Source organism: Anopheles stephensi, chromosome 2 (assembly GCF_013141755.1).
Source record: "Anopheles stephensi strain Indian chromosome 2, UCI_ANSTEP_V1.0, whole genome shotgun sequence".
Classification (NCBI taxonomy): Eukaryota; Metazoa; Arthropoda; class Insecta; order Diptera; family Culicidae; genus Anopheles; species Anopheles stephensi.
The window spans coordinates 77,231,885-77,246,629 of NC_050202.1; the positions used below are offsets into that span (position 1 = coordinate 77,231,885).

The 14,745-nt window shown below is 49.7% G+C and overlaps 3 protein-coding genes across 5 annotated transcripts; 1 reads left to right on the forward strand and 2 right to left on the reverse strand.

Annotated features, from left to right (window-relative positions):
- Positions 1 to 3,683: 3,683 nt before the first annotated feature.
- Positions 3,684 to 4,637, reverse strand: LOC118505339 (PBAN-type neuropeptides-like). Of its 2 annotated transcripts, none has more exons than XM_036040995.1 (2): positions 4,484 to 4,637; positions 3,684 to 4,405 (listed from the first exon to the last, which is right to left on the reverse strand). In XM_036040995.1, exons 1-2 carry the CDS (start codon positions 4,553 to 4,555, stop codon positions 3,917 to 3,919), a joined length of 561 nt encoding a protein of 186 aa, XP_035896888.1. In that variant the 5' UTR covers positions 4,556 to 4,637; the 3' UTR covers positions 3,684 to 3,916. The 2 variants fall into 2 exon arrangements, with proteins under 2 accessions (XP_035896888.1, XP_035896886.1); XM_036040993.1 differs by having other exon boundaries at positions 4,472 to 4,637.
- Positions 4,638 to 5,401: 764 nt separating this feature from the next.
- LOC118505336 (intraflagellar transport protein 81 homolog) lies at positions 5,402 to 12,987 on the forward strand. Of its 2 annotated transcripts, XM_036040990.1 has the most exons (4): positions 5,402 to 5,571; positions 6,367 to 6,617; positions 6,743 to 7,985; positions 12,476 to 12,987. In XM_036040990.1, exons 2-4 carry the CDS (start codon positions 6,454 to 6,456, stop codon positions 12,908 to 12,910), a joined length of 1,842 nt encoding a protein of 613 aa, XP_035896883.1. In that variant the 5' UTR covers positions 5,402 to 5,571; positions 6,367 to 6,453; the 3' UTR covers positions 12,911 to 12,987. The 2 variants fall into 2 exon arrangements, with proteins under 2 accessions (XP_035896883.1, XP_035896882.1); XM_036040989.1 differs by lacking the exon at positions 5,402 to 5,571 and having other exon boundaries at positions 6,164 to 6,617.
- Positions 12,441 to 14,661, reverse strand: LOC118505338 (histidine--tRNA ligase, cytoplasmic-like). Its single transcript, XM_036040992.1, has 2 exons — positions 12,962 to 14,661; positions 12,441 to 12,887 (listed from the first exon to the last, which is right to left on the reverse strand). The coding sequence occupies exon 1, from the start codon at positions 14,558 to 14,560 to the stop codon at positions 13,001 to 13,003; it is 1,560 nt and encodes a 519-aa protein (XP_035896885.1). The 5' UTR covers positions 14,561 to 14,661; the 3' UTR covers positions 12,441 to 12,887; positions 12,962 to 13,000.
- Positions 14,662 to 14,745: the final 84 nt, after the last annotated feature.

The window sequence follows — 14,745 nt, forward strand, 5'->3', positions numbered from 1 at the left end:
CTTAAGATTTTCGGGTCCAGATAGATGATTGATTTATGAAAGGGTTTAATCAGTGATGAAACTTTATTCTTAAAGCTATAATTGATACTCCTGACGATCAAGATCTGACAGTTACGATAGAGAAAATGTCTCGTAGTAAAGGTTTAGTGTGTGTGACTGGATTCACGCGAGCACGTTAATGCATGAAAAGCGAACCCAGTACAATAAAAAAAAAGTGCGCTCCAGAACGTTCCTATTTATCATTGGCCAGCAGAACAGAGCCCTAACTATGGCCGATGAATAATCAATCATCATGATGATGATGATGCATTTGCCAATCACCCTTTCACACTAAACCGCTTATTGAATCAGTGTGAAAAGGTACTTGCTAGAGGTTCTTCCAGCGCCACGGTTACTCTTAAAACCTTTGTGTGTGCTGCTACTATGTGCTTGGGAGGCTATTTTTCCCCTTAGAAGAATATTCACCACACCGTAACCTGTTTTAAAAACGTATTTTAATATGTACGTTAATTGTTTTTGTGCAAAGATTTAAAACCTACGGACGGAAACTGTTCTACCGGGTGCTCACATCTCCGGGCAGCTCGAGCTCGAGAATTTGGCCGAGACTACTGAATAAAGGCAACGAAACACTTTTTTCACATTGTCTTGGCACGCACCACTCACAACTTCTTCCGTTCGCCGAATCTGGATCGAACCAGTTGGGGACGTTTAATGCTTAGGAAGCGTGCCACCTGCCCAACACTATCGTGATTCGGTCAAACAGCGCACCCCCCCGACATTGGCATCGGAAGCGTGCCTTGCTGACAGGCGTACGAACATAAATTAGCTGTTGTAGTAGCACCACAGCAGCAACCCCCCGCCCCAAAAAAAGGAGCGCTTTTGAATCCCCACAGCGATCGATCTGTCACAATGGTAAAACATTGTAGCGTCGAAGGTAAACGGTGGTGGGTAATGAGAAGCACCGGCAGAGTGCAACATTGATTGCAATTATCGCGACTGCACGAGATCGCACGATCGATTTGCAGGCGAACGTATCAAACATTCATGGGTGCTGATGAGCTCTAACCTTACTGGCTGATTGCAGCACTTTTCACGCCCGGTGACAGAAGCGTGCTAAGCATGGGGGGACGCAATCTCGTCGGCCGCTTGGTCGCGATCCATTAATCCGCCCAGGTAATGGTCAAAATGTTAATCATGGGCACGCGCCGCACTAGTTTTTTTGCCGGTGGTGCCACCGATCGAGAATCCTTGTGCGATGGAAGCGGAAGAGCTCTTGGGGGGGGGGGGGGGGGGGGTGACGATAGGGGGTGGCAAGGAGACAAATGAAACTATTACCAGCCATAAATTTGCGCCATTGCGTGTCCGGTCTGGAACCCGTTTTTGGGCCGCCAGTGCTAGAGGGACAACGCTACCATCGTTGAGGATAACAAGATGCTGGCCCGATTCCTTGGCCCGCGCGCGACGCAAGTCGAAATTCAAATTTTGATTGATTGCCCCTTGCGATTAGTGGACGGTGTTGAACGAGGTACGCGATAAGTTAGACAGCTTTTACAGGAATGTGCAGCAAAAGATCACTTGTTTTGTTGGTAAGTTTTTCGCTAATTGAGTGAGCTCTTGTGATATGCCATACACTATTGGCTGACGTTAAATCCTTGTGAAGTTTAATCCTCTAAAGTTAAAGTGTTGTTGATGAAACTTTTTGGTAATACTTGCACCATACTGACCCTGGATAAAGCTGTTTTTGGTAACGCATTGCTTTTGACGGCGTGTGCTTTGGAGCCGGGCTTAGTTCCCTTTCACAATGACTGGTCCGGCTTTTTGGAGGAACAAGTCTAGGGGATTCGTTTTTTTTGTTGTTGTTTGTTTGTTTGTTCACGATTTCGCAACAAAAGATTATGAGTAAAAAGTCCTTCAAAAATTCCTTGCTGCCGGTTTTGCGTGTTGTTTGTTGGGTGTACTGCTTGTTTTTTTGTCTGCCCACGGTTCTGGTTTCCTTCTATTTTTCCGTTGATCATTCAAAATGATCGTTTAAGAATTTGGCACCGGGGGGGGGGGGGGGGGGGTGGGGGGGGGGGAAACAAAAAAACATCCACGCGCCTTGGACATTATTTTCTCTGTGTTGAAGAAAAAAAAATGGTTCGGTAGATTAATAAAGTCCATTGACTAGTAACTGTTTTACTGGAAGGAGCTCTTTAGTTTTGGGGTTTTTTTTGTGGTACTATGGTACAGATTTTTAAATTCAGGGTCAACGTCAGCAAGATTAGCCAGCGGACCTGTGCAACGGCCCATATGCGGTTTAGGGAAGTGAAGAAAATAGTGCACTTGTAGCGACTTTGGGTTTTAGCGACCGATCGGCACTGCGAGATACGAGATTAGAATGGTGTTTCGTCCCGGGCGTGAAGGATCCGGCATTATGCTGCCCCTTGACCATTTGTAACCTCTCGATTTGCATCAGCCTGTTCGGCGTGCAGTTTTTGTTGTTAACGGCGCGTGCCATAAAGTGATGGAATGTTGTTGCCGCGCTGCGCTTTGGACGAGCAAATTGGTAGAGCCTGATGCCTGATAGAACAAAGACACATCATACTGGTGGAGGAACTGGAACTGGTTGCCTGGTGCCGTGGGGTGCCCGATCTCTGATGCAATTGGTCCGTGCCATACAGTTTTGGCATGGTTCAGCAGTTCTATGACGCACCTTCCGCGTCACCGGCGCAAATTTTTATGTTCTGCGCCACGCGAGCCTCTCACCGTTGGTCGCCGTTGGTTGGTAATGGTAATACGAAAAACATTAATTGGTAATGCAAAGCGATACAAACGACACCGGTGCGCCTCCATTTCGGTATGGAACTGGTATTGCTTACAACAAGTTTGGTTGGGGCTTGAATTAAACAATTATGAATGAATTTGAAAGGGCCGTCGGAGTCGTGCAAGATAAAGATAAACACGTCGATCGGTCGTGAAACCACCAGGCCGAGAACAGGTGGCAAAAACAACCATTTTTGGGAGTTTTTTGTTTTGCTCACGATGCACACCGATGGAATCGATTTAGTTCTCGTTTACATTTTACGATACACGCGTCAATGAAGCATCAAATCAATTAAATGGTCGCAGCTATGGCCGTCCTTTCACTACGGCTAGGCAAACCGGCCCGGGCCCGGTGGTGGTGGTGCCATAAATTGGTTTTACCCGATCGAATGGTTTACAATTAGCGGTGCTCATAGAACGAAGCGCAACACCCGATCGGCTTCGTTGCAATTGATCGATGACAGCAATGCTGCTGATTGCTTTGTGCAGATATGCTTTGTTCGGTTGATCTGGCGGATTCATCCAGAAGGACACACACATTGGGGCGAATGTGTTACGGATCCTGCTGTGATGCGGAAGCCCCGCAATAGGTGTGATTTAGAGCAATCAAATATGGTTTAATTTGATTTTTTATTCTTAATTTAAGTGTTTTGGTTTTCCCCCCAAGAGCTGACTAATAGGCTGGATGCGTTATTTAGTGCATCAATCGGTTGATTGGATAATGGAGGCGTAATTTATCAATTTACTGTTGGTTATTGCTACGATGGAATAATATTTTTCGTTGCCGAATGAAATTAAGCTAATGATAAGGAAGAATGTAATATGATCTTAATAAAGCTCAGCAGCGCCCAACCAAGTCCCATTGAAAACATCCAGTCCAGTTTGGTGAGATGATGATTTGAAGTTTTGGAGATTCGTAATACTTTATTACAGTAGAGCGTGCAGTAACAGTTCGTTCGGAGTTAGTTGGGCCCTTTTACCGGCCAGTTGAGTTTATCGGATTCCAGCCATTCTAGTTGTTATCAATTAATTCCGATAAACTCCACCGCCGGTAAGCCAGCCACAGGCCATACGGCACACACCGTGTCACAGTTCAGCGTTGTTGGCATCGGCATCAGTACGCTTCGAAGCGGAACGGTAGCGGGTAGCCACCGTTGTACGCCCGCCCTAGCCGTGGCGAGAAGGGCAGATTTCGTCCGAGCCGTGGTGCAAACGGTGGCCGCTGATGATTTTCGCCGACCGAATCGCGCCGTCCGAGCCGTGGTGAGGTGGTGTGAAAGAATGCTGGCTGCGGTTTGCTTGGTTTCGCTGTGAGCAGCAGCACCAGGTACGGTGCACCCTGAACGAGTTCGGCGGCCAGCCTTTGCGGTGGTTCCCCAGCATAGCCCAACGGTTCACTGTCGAACTCTTCCACCAGATCGTCGTGCAGGTCCGTGGCGATGGTTCGCTTACCGAGCCGCGGTCCGAACCACATTGCGGCAGCCCGTTTGCTCAGTGCGTCGGCAGTTTCCTCCCGTCTAAAGGCGCCGTCGGTAGCATCTGTCGCACTGGCATCCGGCGCCGCCGCACGTCCGGACGGTTGCAGGTCCGCAAACTTTTGATCCTGTGAAAGGTATTCCATGCAGAGTTTAGCTGGACGGTTCCATGGCTTACTAGACGCAGGAAGTACATTTGAATCAACCTCTACGCTCAGTGCACTTTTGATGGCCAAATACAGGCAGATGAGATTAAAGAAAAAGGAAAACCTAAACATGATGATTTCACTGTTCGCGTTTGGCTGGAAAGAAAATGGAGTGTTCACTGTACTATCACTAAATTGCAACTGTTTTATCTATGGGCAGGACGAGCGTTTCTTATATAGTTTGGACACTGGTCTGCGATTGGCCCGTATCGATTTTCTTCCGATCCGTGCTGGTGTAAAGATGAATGAAAGCGATCGACGGTATGTAGGTGGCAAAGCAAATCCTTCCACCAGCTGCTGTGGGACGGATGAAAAGTGATTGTGTTTGAATCGTTCTATTTTTGCATACTAAAACAATATTGGTTTATTTTTTAATTAAAGCATTATTCTGGTCAGTTGCATGTACTTATAATAAATTAATCTAATTTACATTTGTTTAATATTTTATTCATGTGATACAAAGTGACACCAAACACATGTTATTGCGATGGAGACTCACACATCGTATCGGGGTTGACGCACTCCTTTCCCATTCTATTAATTATTCTAGAATTCTAGAACAATTCAACGTTAGTTGCGCGAAGCAACTAATCGACATCATCGTTCCATCGCACTGTCGATTAATTGGAAATCCATCGTTAAAAAAACCTTTTTCGGATGGAGAAAAAAAAACGCCGAACGCGCCATGCATGGCCAAACTTACGGCCTGCCATTACGCCTTGTCGAGTGGGTATCTTTTGCACCCGGCCCGCCCGAACTGACCAGTGCTGTGATGAGCATTAATATTAATTTAACGGCAGAGATCAGTCGGCAGGCGGGGTTCGGTTCTGAATCCCTACATCACCTTTTTGTGCCATTGGGCGTTTGTCGCAGCCAATCGGGGTGGGTACGGTTCAAAACAAAAGGATTACAGTCGCAGTCGGAGTCGGATGTTTAAAAAGGGGGGTGACGGGCAAGGTATGCAAATCTAGCGTCGCCCATACGTAATCGATCCTCGCAGCGGGATAGCAACGCTGCTGAAGGAAACACGACGTCACACGACGTCCTCGTGGAAAGGATATGTGTTAGGCGAGCAACATATACGGCCGGTAAGACTAGCTTCAAGTGCAATCAAGTGTGTTTGCAGTCAGTTTAACTTTTTTTTTTTGCAACAGTTTAAAATTGAAGTCAAATTGAAGGTTCCAATGAGCAGAAGAATTTGTCTCCTTCAAGAAGCATTGCTTCCGTCGTACTCTTGCGATTGTTTTAAGCTGAATTTAATCTTCATTTTAAAACGACCGACAAAAAAAAGAGAGACGAGTGCATAAAGTTCAACGACAGTAAAAAATATCATTAACCGCTCATCGATCACAGGGTAGGCAGGTTGTTTGCCTGCACACTGACTGCTTGGGGAGGAAGTCATTTGGCGCAAAGCGATCGAAAGGCTCCATCATGTTCTTGCGGCTATTTGATGAGCTTAATTTTCACTTTTTGCTTCATTGCAAACGCTTGTTTACAAATCACCACAACGGGCTCTCGGGTCACGTGGCCGTACGATTTGCCTCACCAAAACAAATCAACGGGCAGTGCGCGATGCATGACAACGCACGCTCCGTTACCATGGGAACGCGCCCGGGAGTAAACAAACAAACAAAGCACCGCTCACCGACCGTGCAAAAGCGAGACGCCGTGTGGTGGTCCTTTTTGGGCACGATTTTGACACTCCGGTGTTAGTGTTTGATCGCACAGCGAGCGTTCCGTTTTTCCGTGCAGTTCCCACGCATAATCGTGCCGCAATCATGACGGAAGGTTTAAAGTTAATTGTCATCGAGCTGAACAAGCTGCTCGAGACGGATTACAATCTGATCAGCTTTGACGCACTGTCGCCGGAATCGTTGCTGCAGGTGTTGGTGGACGTGTGTCACGCGTTCGGTGCCATCGACAAGCTGGACGTGCGCGAAACCGATCCGGAGGAAACGAATGCGCTCGTGATGGAGGCGCTGCGTAAGGTACAGTACCGGCCGGCGGAAGCCATCGACGATCCGGGTGCGTTCCGGCGCGGGATGGTGCGGGGCGAGAAGAAGCTCATCCATCCGATCCTTCGCTGGATTTTCGAGAACCGTGAGAGGGTTAAGAAGGCCGCATACCTGGCGAAGTAAGTAGGGCAACCCCGTTGCCGTTGATTCAAGTGGCCTCTGCCAAGTTCGATTGGTTCGGTGGTGTGCACGTTTGGCTTCCTGGTGGCGGTGGGTTTCACCACTCGTTTTTGCTCTGTTCAAGATTTTTGATTCCACTGGACCTGCCGCCGGAGGCGATGTCGATGCCGGAACTGGGCAGCCTTTGGGCCCAATATCTGGAGACGATGAACGACTTCAAGGATGCCCACCGGGCGTACGAGCAATCCGTGCACGAGGGCACCCAGACGCGCGAACTTCGCAACGACATTAGCGCGATCGAGACGGAGATCGAGAACGTGAAAAAACGCATCGAGCGCACCCAGGCCCGGCTGGACAAGGTGCCCCAGCAGGAGCTGCTGCTGGAGGCGGCCAACAGCCTGCGGATCGAGAAGGAGCGCCAGAAGGAGCTGCTGCAGCAGATCGACGAGCAGAAGCAGGGCCTCAATCGGGCGAACATGGTGCACGAGCGGTTGCAGAAGGAGCTGCACAATGCGAAGATGTCGGTGCAGGGTGCGACGCCCCAGAATCTGATGGAAAGCATCATCGAGGAGACGCAGGTGCTGGAGTTTATGGTGCAGCAAAAGTTGCCCCAGGAGCTAAACCAGCGCCGGTCCGAGGTGCAAACGCTGCAGGAGGTGATCGATGAGCCGAACATAAGTCGGGGCGATTTGCAGGATTTGCAGCAGAAGATCGACGAGCTGAATCGCGATATTCAGCGGTTGGTTGAGGTGAGGCTCGCCGAATACAGTACGCAGAACGATACGCTTGGCCCTTTCCGGCAGCAGGCGGCTATGGTGGCCCGCAACAAGGAAGCCGCCGCCGAGCAGCTCGATCAGCTGACGAAGGAGTTGCGCGAGGTAGAGCGCCAGCTGCAGGACAGACAGCGGCAGCTGCAGGAAACCGTCGGCGAGGTGATACTGCGGGGCGAAGATCTGAAGCAGTTCGTAAACACGCTGCGCGCCAAAAGCAACGTGTACAAGCAGCAGCGTGCCGAACTGGCCGCGGTCAAGGCGGAAGTTAGCGATTTGACACAGACGCTGGAAAATCTCAAATCGCAGGACCCGTCCCTATCGTCGACACTGTCCCAGATGACAGACGACGAAGCGTCTTCGCTAGGGCCGAGCGGTGGGTTAGATGGGGCGAGCGACGTCGGTGAGGGGGACGGGGGTCGCCGCACGGAATCGCCCATTACCGGACGGGGCATGACGGAGCTGGCGCGGCTCGTCGATGGCCTTCAAAGGGCGGTCGGGGCCGCCCGTGAACGCGTCACGCCACTTTCGCAGCAGCTACGGCCACTGCGGGAACGTGTCATCGAGCTGAAAGACGAAATGGACTCCAAAAAGCAGGTAGGTTGTGGTGGTGGTCGAATGGTTTCGCTTTAATGCGGTTGTCATCGTCGTCAAGTTCAATGTTGGTTTCCATTTCCCCCCCCCCCCCCCATGGTCGCCCATGGGGCCCGTACCTGAGCCGTACCTCCGAGCGCTCCGGAGTGTGGCGAGTTTCGATGCAAACGGAGAAATTTATGGATCCGTGACAAAATGGTTGCATTTTATGGTTTCGCCACCTGTTTTTACGACGCTTAATGCATTCTGCCCAAGGTCGAATGATGATTTAAAGATGGTCGGTGCATTTTACAGCTGTGAGTTGTATTGTAATTGGTTATTTAGGTGTTTAGTTGGCTGGGAATACTTCAGGGCCTATTGATAGCTCGGCGAAGACCTACGTTGGCCTTCGCAACCTTCGTCCTACATTTCTTCCTAAGCAAGAGAATGATCGATCTTGCAACAGCACACAGCAAAATGTCCGCACAATGCAATCCATTTAGGATGGAACTTCCTGTGCCGGATTTTTTCCACAGCCCAACTGCGGTTCCACGCAACTGTACATTTGTCGTTTCGCATCCTCTTCCACACGAAACGTTTTTCGGGACGCCGTTTTTTACCTTCTCGAACGCTTCATTTTGTTGCTTGATCCGTTCTTGGGCTAGGGAGAATAGGAGACCGGGTGGTTTGCCAGTGACGAACAGAAAAGAGGCTGCAAGTGCGACCAGATGTGGCTCGGATGCACTGCACACATCGAAACATGCCCGATCGGTTGTCGAAATCCCCCGACTCGGGTGTCCTTTTTAGAGTGGCAATCTATGCCACGGGTAGCTGGCAATGGGTACAGCGAACGAACGGTAAGCGGGATGGGAAAAAAAAGGTACAAAACGATGTCAGAAGAAGAGGTCAGGTCCTTTTCGGGCCGCTGTTGTAGCCTCTGCACTGCAGTCAATGTTTTGCAGCACAAGAGTGAGGTGTTGGTGTAAGGCGGACGCATCCGTGCCGGGTTCCCGTTTGTGTGATCTCCCAGTGTGATTCTGTGATCTGTGAGCCGTTGTGTGAAGTAGGAAAAATCTCTCGTGTCGGACAGTGTACAGTTGGGCGAACGAAATGAAGCGTGGTGAGCTACCCCGGAGGATCAATCGATCGCTGAAGAAGATGGCGAAGCTGAACCTTCTAACTGTGCTAAACGAGAACGTTACCAAGCCGATCACGCGCTTCTTTCGCAACGAGATCGTAGAGCTGCAGCGAAACAAAACGAAAGCCGAGTATCACTATTGCTCGAATTACACCGTGACGCGGGATGCGGGCAAGTGCAAGCAGGCGTCCAAACACGCGGTCAAGTGTATAGAGTTTTCCTGCCGCGAGTACAGCCCAAACAAACCGACGCTGCGCGACCAGTTGAAGGAGTTCACCATGAAGCACAATCCGTCGGAAGACATGGTGAAGGATCTGCTCTCGATCATGAAGGACAACGGGCTGGAACTGTCGAGCAGCAGTAGCAGCGGTAGCGATAGCTCATCGTCCAACCTGTCCCTCTCGTCCAAATCGGATGCGGGAAGCTTTTGTGCACCACCGACCTACCACAACTTCGACGTAATTCCAATGTCCGTTGGACGGTATCTATCCTTCGGTATCAGGCGCTCGATCACGAACTATCTGCAGCGCTTTGTGGACGACAGCAACCACTGGTACATGAAGACACTCTTCATGGACATGGCGTTCTATGTGGTGAAATCGGAGAAAGCGAAGGGAGGCACCGGCCAGCTGCCCCACTACCTGATCATCCTCGGCAAGCTCTCGATACAGCTGGACGAACCGTTCGTGATCGGTGTGTATCAGGGTGCGTTTCCTACGCCGACCATCGCGAACGAGATCCTGCGCCCGCTGGTGGACGAGATGAAGGAGTTGGAGAATCGCAAGTTTGAGATCGAATCCCGCCCGTACCTGCTCTCGATACGGGCCGTGCTGTGCGATCCGATTGCGAACAGCTTGATCACCTGCACGGCCCTGCCCAACTCGCAGTTCGGTTGCAGCAAGTGCAATCAGAAGGGCCAGCTGCAGTTTAACGAGGGCATTACCAGCTTTCCACCGACGGCTAACCTGGCCACGCTGCGCACGGATGATGACTTTGTGTACGGGCTGATCAACGGGCATCACGTCGGTGTGGCGGTGCTGGGTGAGCTGAACCTGGACCTGAAGTCCCAGTTCATGATCGACTACAAGTACGTGGTGTGTGAGGGTGTCATGAAGCGGTTGATGAGCCTGTGGATGACGGGGAAGCTGGACTATCGGTTAAACAAGCAGTCGCTCCAGCGGATATCGAGCAAGATGGTTGGGATGGGCAAGTACTGTCCGCGGGAGTTTCGCCAGAAGCCCAAGCCGTTGGAAGAGCTGGATGCGTGGGACGCGTACGACTGGCGTCAGTTCCTGCTGTACTACTCACCGATCGTGCTGAAGAAGCACATGCCGCACAGGTACTACGTGCACTTCCTGTACCTGCATCTGGCCATGCGGATCCTGATCAGTGGAGAGCTCTTCGTCGAGTGCAACACGTTCGTGGCGGGCCAGCTGCTAAACACGTTCGTGGCGGACTTTTCCCAGCTGTACGGTTCGCAGCTCATCGACTACAACGTGCACAATCTGCTGCACTTCGAGGAGGTTAACATGAAGGCGGGACCGATGTGCCGCATGAACGGGTTTCACTTCGATCGCCAGATGGACACGATCCTGCGCAGCATCAGCACCAACTCGGCGATTACGCTCGAGGAGATTGGTGCGCAGATCGACGACACGACCGGTGCGATCGTGGAGAATCAGCTGAACGAGTATAAGCAACCGTTCCCCAGGTTGGAGGCGACTCCGTTCGGTACGGAGCTGCTGATCAACCAGCACGTTACGCTGTCGACCAGAGAACCGGACAACTGTGCGATCACGAAAGGCGGTGTAATGCTGATCGAAGCGTTTGGTGTGGAGGAGGGCGAGATAGTCCTTACTGGGCGACGGTTTGTTGAGCAGGCGGTACTTTATCAGGCACCGGTAACCACCCAAAAGCTGCTGCTAGTATCCGGACTGTCTGACGTTTGTGTGGCCAAGGCGGGAGATATTCTATCGAAGGGAGTTAAGATCGATACGTTTCGGGGGATTGTCGTGTTGCCGCTTCTTCATCACTGAGCTGATACCGGGGCAGCCGTTCGCAGAACAGCACGTAAACAGATTGTGATATTTATTCCAGGGAGAGATCAGACTGGTCACAGGCACCCGTTTCGGATTTGGTTGGGGTAGTAGACCTAGCAGAGGGAAAACTGCGCCAGGTACCAACGGTGTGTTGCAGGTGATGTTTTAAATAAATTACTTGTGTGTCAGAGCTAAAACGAATTGTTCTTGTTTTCGTTAGACAATTAAGTACGTGAAAAGCCCAATGCTTACAATGGGATATGTCCGTTTCTTTTTAAAAAATCCAAGAGAAGAAACCTCTTCGATTCTTGGGTAGAAACCGGGACGTGAAACCAATTACAGTCGATCATTCCAGGTACGAGACCGATTTACGGACAGAGACTAGAGATCGTCTTTTAAGTTGGTGGAAAGTCCATTGTACCATTTTTAAATTCCGCCAACAAAAAATGTACAGGAAAAAAACTGCCACCAATATTAAAATAAAAGGTATAAGAATATTTTCCAACATTTAATTGTTTCCAAATCAAACTCTTATCTTATCAGAGCTGAACCATTAGGCAGCTGGGAAAGATAGCGATCTTTATTTTACCTACATTTTTTACCATCAAAAACAGTTCTAAATTCCTTGGTGCAAATTGCATCTCAAACCGAAACCTTTCATGAAGATTTTTACAGGAGAAGAACAGAAATCCACCCCTTCAAAGTTGGGTTTACCACCGAAGGATAAGAAAAACGACCAAACAACCAAAAACGATCCGATCCAAGTGAGCGTGTGCTACCTGGAAATGGGATTGTTAAGTTTTATGCCCTCTTCGATTTGAGGCAGTTATTGATTTTGGTGTCCCGGTCGGCCTGAAAACCCCGAGGTAGGTCGTCGGCTAAGTTTCTTGCAGTTTTTTGTCCGATCTTTCTTCGATCTTTCCCTGATCTTTCGGCTAGAGTAGGGTCGCTGCATGTGAAGAAGGATCAAGGTGGACAAGCAAGCTGGAGAAGAAAAATAGCTGCTGTGCTATTATGTACGGATAAAGATTGATCGGTTTTGCAGGACGAGAAACAGAAAAAAAGGGGACGAAATTTGTACACAGAGCCCGGTGCAAGCTTGTGCAAGTTGCAATGGTTGGTACACCAGACCAAATTGTTTCTACAAAGAACAACCCGGCGTCCTACGGTTGACACACCGGACTATTCCTGGAAGAGGGATAGTAAGGTGAAATCGTTCACTTTCTTCGGTTGACATGTTGGGAAAAACGAATCAAAGGGAAAATCCCTTTGAAAAAGATCGGTGAAGCAACACGCAGAAGGTGCATTCCTATTGAGCCTACTTTCTCTATTTGCAGACGTACGACGCGCTAATCGCCACGCTGAATGCTGAATCGGCCACGATGCAGACGAAGATCACGGAAACGGAGCGCGCCATACACAAGCTCGAGCAGGAGTGGCAAGAGCTGCAGATGGAACACGAACGATCACAGCTACTGCTGGAAAAGGTCAACGAGGAAATGTCCACTGCCGGAAACGGGGAACGAGTTTCACTGAAGGAAACCCTTTCGCAACAGATACTCGAGCAGGAAGCAGCGATAAAACGTTTGTCGGAGGAAAGGACGATGCTGCTCGCGACCAAGAACGATCGTGTCCAGCAGCTGGAAATGTGGAGCGATTTGAGAAAGTTGTTTGAAGTGAAAATTCGTTGTCTGCACGAGCGGAAACAGCGAGGGCCGGGTGGAACGCTTTCCGTTAGCCGTGGTGGAGCTGAAACGTTTACATTGCAGTAACATTAATAGGGATCATTTATTCCCCTTGACATTAGATTGAAGAATACATACTCTTGCACGAAAGGCGGACTCTCTGATCCTCGTACGAGTTTACAGTTCGGTTGAAAGTCGGCAGCGAAGCTCCTCGATGAGTGTGTCGAGCGTTACTTCAACCTCCTTCCGGGAGGATATATCACGAAGCTTTACGACGCCGCGTGTCATCTCACCTTCACCCAGTATGATGGCGTATGGGATCTGATGCTCCTCACAGTGTTGCAGCTGGGCAAGCAGCTTCGGATTCCGCTTGTACGAATGTTCCGCCTTAAAGCCAGCGGTCCACAGTTGGTTTAGTATCGCAAGCCGCCTTAGATGCAACCCTTTGTGAGCCGATACTACGTACAGTTCCGTTTCGTTGGTGCGAATCTGGTCGACGGCACGCGTTTCGAGCACGGAAAACAAACGTTCTACACCGATCGATACTCCAACACATGGGACCTGTTGTTTCCGCTTGGGATTAAACATTCCCACCAAGTTGTCATACCGTCCGCCACCGGCTACAGAGCCTACTGATAATTCCCTATCGTCGTTAAGTAGCACCGCCTCGTATATCACACCCGTGTAGTAGTCCAGTCCACGAGCCAAGCTAAGATCGAAGGAAATTCGGTTTGAGATCTTAAAGATCTCGCAGTATTCGAACAGCAGCCGCAAATCCTCGAAAGCCTCACAAGCGTTTGCATTCGCTTTCAATTGCTCATCTTCTGTTAACTGCTTGAACAGTTCCAACCCACCGTGCATCGTTACGTACGGTGTGATTCGATCAATCGGCTCCCTATCCAAACCCTTTTGCTCGATCATCTCACGTCGCACCTCATCCCACGGTGTCTTGTCCAGTTTATCGATGGAAGAGCACACAGCACGGAACATCTTCGCCGGTACTCCGCATACCTCCAACATACCGTCCAATAGTTTCCGGTGGTTTAGTCGAACCATAAACTCGCCAACGCCGACTTCGTCGAGGATTTCGCACACAATCTTAACACACTCCGCATCCGGTAGCATCGGATCGTACATTCCGGCGATATCAAAGTCACACTGGTAAAACTCCCGGTAGCGACCGAGCGTGATCTGTGGATTATCTCGCCTGTACACCTTCGCGATGTGATAACGCTTGATGTTGGAAATGTTGTTCATGCTAACGTACCGGGCAAACGGAACGGTGAGATCGTACCGCAAGGCAAGCAGCTCACCGCCCTGATCTTTGAGATCGTAGATAAGTTTCGAGTCGTCACCGTACTTGCCAGTCAGCACCTCCTTTAGCTCGAAGACCGGGGTTTCAATCGTTACGGCGCCGTGTTTTCGGAACACGCGAACCACCTGGTCCAGCAGCCGTTGCCGGATAGCGGCCGCTTTTGGACCGTGATCTCGTGTACCTTTCGGTGTTTTTAGTACGATGTGCTGGTTGCTGATGCCTCGATGATTTTCTTTTGATTTTGCTTCTTTTTTCTCCATTTTTACGTTCTTTCCTAAAACACAAGCACTTGGTTGCTTACTGATTGAGACAAAACGACGGATGATGTTTGGCAAATAAAATTGCATCATGCTTACTGGTGGTTCGAGCGGTTGTTTCGAATCGTCGCACTGTATTGCAGCCACAGGGTATGCAATCCGCATGACATCGATTCGAGCAGTATTTTTATTCGCATTTTTCGAGCACAGTGGGTATTTTGTGGGATGATTGGGACGCAGTGAAGAATGAAAAAATATGTTGTGAGTTCATATTTAATGTAATAATAATTTGATAATTGTTAGATATTTTAAAGAAAAAACCCCAAAAAATGAAGAACGAAAACTGCAAT

Bases quoted from the DNA above. Each gene is read 5' to 3' on its own strand.
- LOC118505338 (XM_036040992.1), bottom strand. From the start codon at position 14,560: ATGCGGATTGCATACCCTGTGGCTGCAATACAGTGCGACGATTCGAAA.
- LOC118505336 (XM_036040989.1), top strand. From the start codon at position 6,262: ATGACGGAAGGTTTAAAGTTAATTGTCATCGAGCTGAACAAGCTGCTC. The intron at 6,618-6,742 runs GTAAGTAGGGCA...GCTCTGTTCAAG, and splicing joins AAGGCCGCATACCTGGCGAA to ATTTTTGATTCCACTGGACC. The intron at 7,986-12,475 runs GTAGGTTGTGGT...CTCTATTTGCAG, and splicing joins AAATGGACTCCAAAAAGCAG to ACGTACGACGCGCTAATCGC.
- LOC118505339 (XM_036040993.1), bottom strand. From the start codon at position 4,555: ATGTTTAGGTTTTCCTTTTTCTTTAATCTCATCTGCCTGTATTTGGCC. The intron at 4,406-4,471 runs GTACTTCCTGCG...TACCTTTCACAG, and splicing joins GCGTAGAGGTTGATTCAAAT to GATCAAAAGTTTGCGGACCT.